Source organism: Mus pahari, chromosome 3, assembly GCF_900095145.1.
Source record: "Mus pahari chromosome 3, PAHARI_EIJ_v1.1, whole genome shotgun sequence".
NCBI classification, from domain to species: domain Eukaryota; kingdom Metazoa; phylum Chordata; class Mammalia; order Rodentia; family Muridae; genus Mus; species Mus pahari.
In genome coordinates this window covers 150,481,120-150,485,475 of record NC_034592.1, presented here as the reverse complement: position 1 = coordinate 150,485,475, position 4,356 = coordinate 150,481,120, and the positions used below count along the sequence as shown (strand labels likewise).

Sequence of the window (4,356 nt, the reverse complement as noted above, 5' to 3'; positions counted from 1 at the left end):
TAGCAAGACTGTTGACAAAAAGCTTAACCTTGGGAAAGAAGATGACAGCTTCTCNGACAGTTTTGAACATTTGGAAGAAGAATCCAATGGAAGTGGGAGTCCTTTTGACCCTGTCTTTGAAGTTGAGCCTAAAATTCCCAGTGATAATTTAGAGGAGCCTGTACTGAAGGTAATTCCTGAAGATGCTTTGGAATCTGAGAAGCTAGACCAAAAAGAGGAGGAGGAGGATNGTTCAAAATATGAAACTATCCATTTGACTGAGGAACCAGCTAAACTAATGNATGATGCCTCTGATAGTGAGGTAGACCAAGATGATGTAGTTGAGTGGAAAGATGGTGCTTCATCATCTGAGAGTGGACGTGGTTCCCGACAAATCTCAGANTTTGAGGATAATACAAGTGAATTGAAACCAAGAACCTGGGCTGATGAGTCTTCCCAGAGTAAAGATGCAAGGAGCAGTAAGCCAGCTGCCAAAAAAGGGCTACAGTGCAAGATGACACAGAGCAGTTAAAATGGAAGAATAGTTCCTATGGAAAAGTTGAAGGGTTTTGGTCCAAGGACCAGTCACAGTGGGAAAATGCATCTGAGAATGCAGAGCGCTTACCAAACCCACAGATTGAGTGGCAGAATAGCACAATTGACAGTGAGGATGGGGAGCAGTTCGATAGCATGACTGAAGGAGTTGCTGATTCCATGCATGGCAGCTTAACTGGAGTGAAGCTGAGCAGCCAGCAAGCCTGAGGCTCTGGCGTGCCATAGCATATGCATATGGGTAGTGTTGCATCCTGGACGTCTGCTCTCCTTCCAGTCTGACTGCAAAGCTGTCTTCTAACTGGCACTACCTTGCAAGGACTGGTCAGTCAGCAGGCTGTGGGGATATGTGACCACTATAGTCCCAGTGGTTATTTCCAAGTCTATGATATATGATTGGTTGATCTTTGTTCAGATTCTTCTCTGGTAGACTCGGTAGGTGACGAAGTGTGAAAAAACAGTAATCTGGTGGTTCATGAATGCACACAGGAAGAAGTAGTTCGTTACCTACCTGCCTTCCCAGCATTTCTTTCCCTCAGATGTTTGGTTGGATGTCCTGGGAAAGCCTTACCCTGTTTCACATAGTAGTGCAAGGCAAGCATACACACTACCAGTCAGATGTGTCTAGTAGACTTGGGAACATGTACCGTTTTTTTCATGTATCTTCTGAATAGTTGAAATGTATATTTGTACAGTCTTTTAGACCTCAAGTGATGCTTATGACACTGTTACTGTGTGCCCGTCATAGATTGGTTTTTAGTGTTGCCCTTGCTGTGTGATAAATGCTATATCTAGTTTACCTAACAGAAGCTTGACCCTGGGATAGTATGGACCTTTGGACAGACTTAGTTTTTGCACATAACCTTGTACAATCTTGCAACAGAGGCCAGCAACATAAAATATATATCTGGACTCTCCTGTATTATAGAATTTTTTTCTTGTTCTGAGTATCCTTGACATTACAATTGTCAAAAATGGTATTTCAGATCTCTTTCTAGACCTTTTAAGCTAAAATAACATGCAAGAATTGATTTTACAGCTACTAATTTTGACACCTTTTAGATCTGTAAGAGTGCTGTATCAGAGCAGCAAGCATAGTTGAGTGCTGCGTTTGGGACATTTAGTTTCCTCTTTAGTTGAGCACCACTGGGTGTATTCATTTATACCATCTAATATATGACACACTGTTGTAGTCTGTATGATTTTGTGGTCTTTATTTCTCTTTGTATTCATTTTAAGCATCTAAAGAAATTGCTGTATTGTGAAAAAAAAAAAAAAAAGAGCACTGGCTGCCCTTCCAGAGGTCCTGAGTTCAATCCCAGCAATCACATCACAGCTCATAACTATCTATAATGTCATGTTGTCCCTCTTCTGGCATTCAGGTGTACGTGCAGATAAAGCAGTCATACTGTAAGTAAATAAATCATTTTTAAAAGAATACAATCTTTACGATATATGACTTATGTACATATGCTTACAAGATTTTGTCCATATAATTTTTATGCAATTATATAAAGTAAATGACAAAATACTGTAAATTTTATATCCTGGCCCATACACAAACAGGGTTTATATTTAACCCCAAGTAAATAATAAACTGGGCCAAAGAGCTCAGGGACCCCACAGAAGAGAGGGAGGGAGAATTGTAGGAACCCGAGGGGCTGAGGATACCAAGAGAACATGGCCCACAAAATCAACTAAGTAGGATTCAAAGGGGCTCACAGAGACTGAAGTGGCAATTACAGAGCCTGCATGGGTCTGCACTAGGTCCTTTGCATATATATTATAGTTTATATTATTGTTGTGTAGCTTGAGATTTTTGTGGAACTCCTACTAGTTGAGTAGAGGTATCTCTGACTTTTTTGCAAGATCTTGAGACCTTTTGCCTCTTTCTGAGTTGTCTCGTCCAGTAATGTTGACATGAGGGTTTGTAGCTAGTCTTATTTTAACTCGTTATGATGTGTTTGGTTGATATCCCTGGAGAGGTCTTCTCTTTTCTGAAGGGAAACAGAGGAGGAGTGAATCTAGGGGAGAGGGGATATCTGAGAGTTTGGGAAGAGTAGAGACAGGGAGGCATCCTTCAGGATGTAATGTATGAGAAAAGAATAAAAGTAAGTAAATAAATAAAAAAAAATAAACTGGGCCAAATGTATACAAACAGGTGCTTTCAATCTGTGAAAATTGTAGGCAGCTGAAGTTTCTGAGGAAGGAGAAATTAGAAGCCGACCACTTTTGTTTCGAGGCATTTTCTAAATTTGGTGTTCAGGGCTCTCACACAGAGAACAGGCAGACAGCATGGCCATCTATGTAAGAGAAATCTGATACAGTATCTGAAGTCAGTGAATTTATATGGCCTTCAGGAAATAATGCAGATGAAAGAAATCTATTGTCTTTCTATATATTAAAAATTACCACTTAAAATATCAAGCCAGGAAATATTTAATGATAAATCTGAGAAAATGAGCTTTGTGCAAGCACTGAAATTACATGCATTGTAATGAGATATGTAGTAGCCATGAGTATTTATAAAATGTCAGGTTACAATAATGACTCTACATGTTCAATGCAATGCTAACTAAAGCCTAAACAAATCTTTTTGTAAAAATTTAAAAGTTTACTCAACAATAACATGAAAGTGCACATAACTTTGAGAGCAAAGTTGGTGCTTTAAAGGAATGATGATTCAAGATGTAACACTGGCTCAGCAAGTCCAGGGGCGAATATGGTTGCCAAATACGTACAAATGCAAAGCATCAGAAGAGGACACTATCACGTGGGGATGGTTGGGCTATGGGACATTATCTTCCATTAACATCTCCAAGTGAAGAGTTAAATTTAATTTTAACTTATTGGTATTATGATCATCAACATTGTGTACATATGATGTGAGTGAGAATGTGCACATGTCATGTGCACTTGTGATGGACAGAGGACAATTTTAGGGGTTAGTTCTTTCTACCTTTACTAAGATCCAAATGGGATACAGCTTGGGTCACCAAGAGTGTACAGTATGGACATGAACCTACTGGCCATCTTGCTTGCCTAAGTGCAGAATTCTTGATTCTCACCATATTAAGAAGACCCCAAAAATTGGATAATTTTTTCTTATTACAAAAATATCAAAGTCATCCAATGTCGTCTCTGAGGTCCTCTTGGTAGAAAACCTATACTGACCAAGATATGCATTTATCAGGAGATTAGGATCCCAAAATTGTGCATTTCACTAAGTGACAATGAAACAAGTAGAACTAAACAGCCAGCAATTGTTATAATAAACATTCTAAAGGAGTGCGATGGTTTCACATAGATCAAATATGTCTTAATTTAGTTGTACATCCAGTGTTGGGAAATGGAGTATTATGATAGGTTAATTTTCAGAAATGTTCATTTAAGAGACTTCCATTATTCGAATCAGTTCCACGGAGAAGAGCATTACCCATCCAATGCTGCTGCCATTACTTTTAGCAAAGAGCAGACTTTGGTTTGCTATTTATTTTCATGAGGACTCTTTCCCCAGTAGCTAAGACATACATTAACTCCAAAAGGAAACCTCTTCTGGATGTTTCCAGAAAGAAATATCTTTAGCTTCATTAATTCATGTGAAAATAAAACAGCAAAAGCCCCTTCACAGAAAATGCAAACATATTTAAAATTTAAAGAAGGANCAAANGCAGAAGACCCAGAGAAATCTCAGAGNCAGAAAANGTGAGGTAGTATCCATTCCTGGACAGAAGCTTACAAGCCTGCAATGCCCTGGAGAGGAGGAACTGAATTAATAAAATGAATCTCTAGGAGGGATTACAACCAAATGTCCCTGGAGCACAG

General features: G+C 38.9%; 1 protein-coding gene across 1 annotated transcript in view; it reads left to right on the top strand.

Annotated features, from left to right (window-relative positions):
* The window catches only part of Adnp (activity dependent neuroprotector homeobox), a 34,496-nt gene that overhangs the window by 24,527 nt on the left and 5,613 nt on the right, over positions 1-4,356 (top strand). Inside the window, exon 5 of the mRNA XM_029535760.1 lies at positions 4-480. Within this exon, the coding sequence (XP_029391620.1) occupies positions 4-480 (477 nt within the window). The remainder of the gene's footprint in view (positions 1-3; positions 481-4,356) is intronic.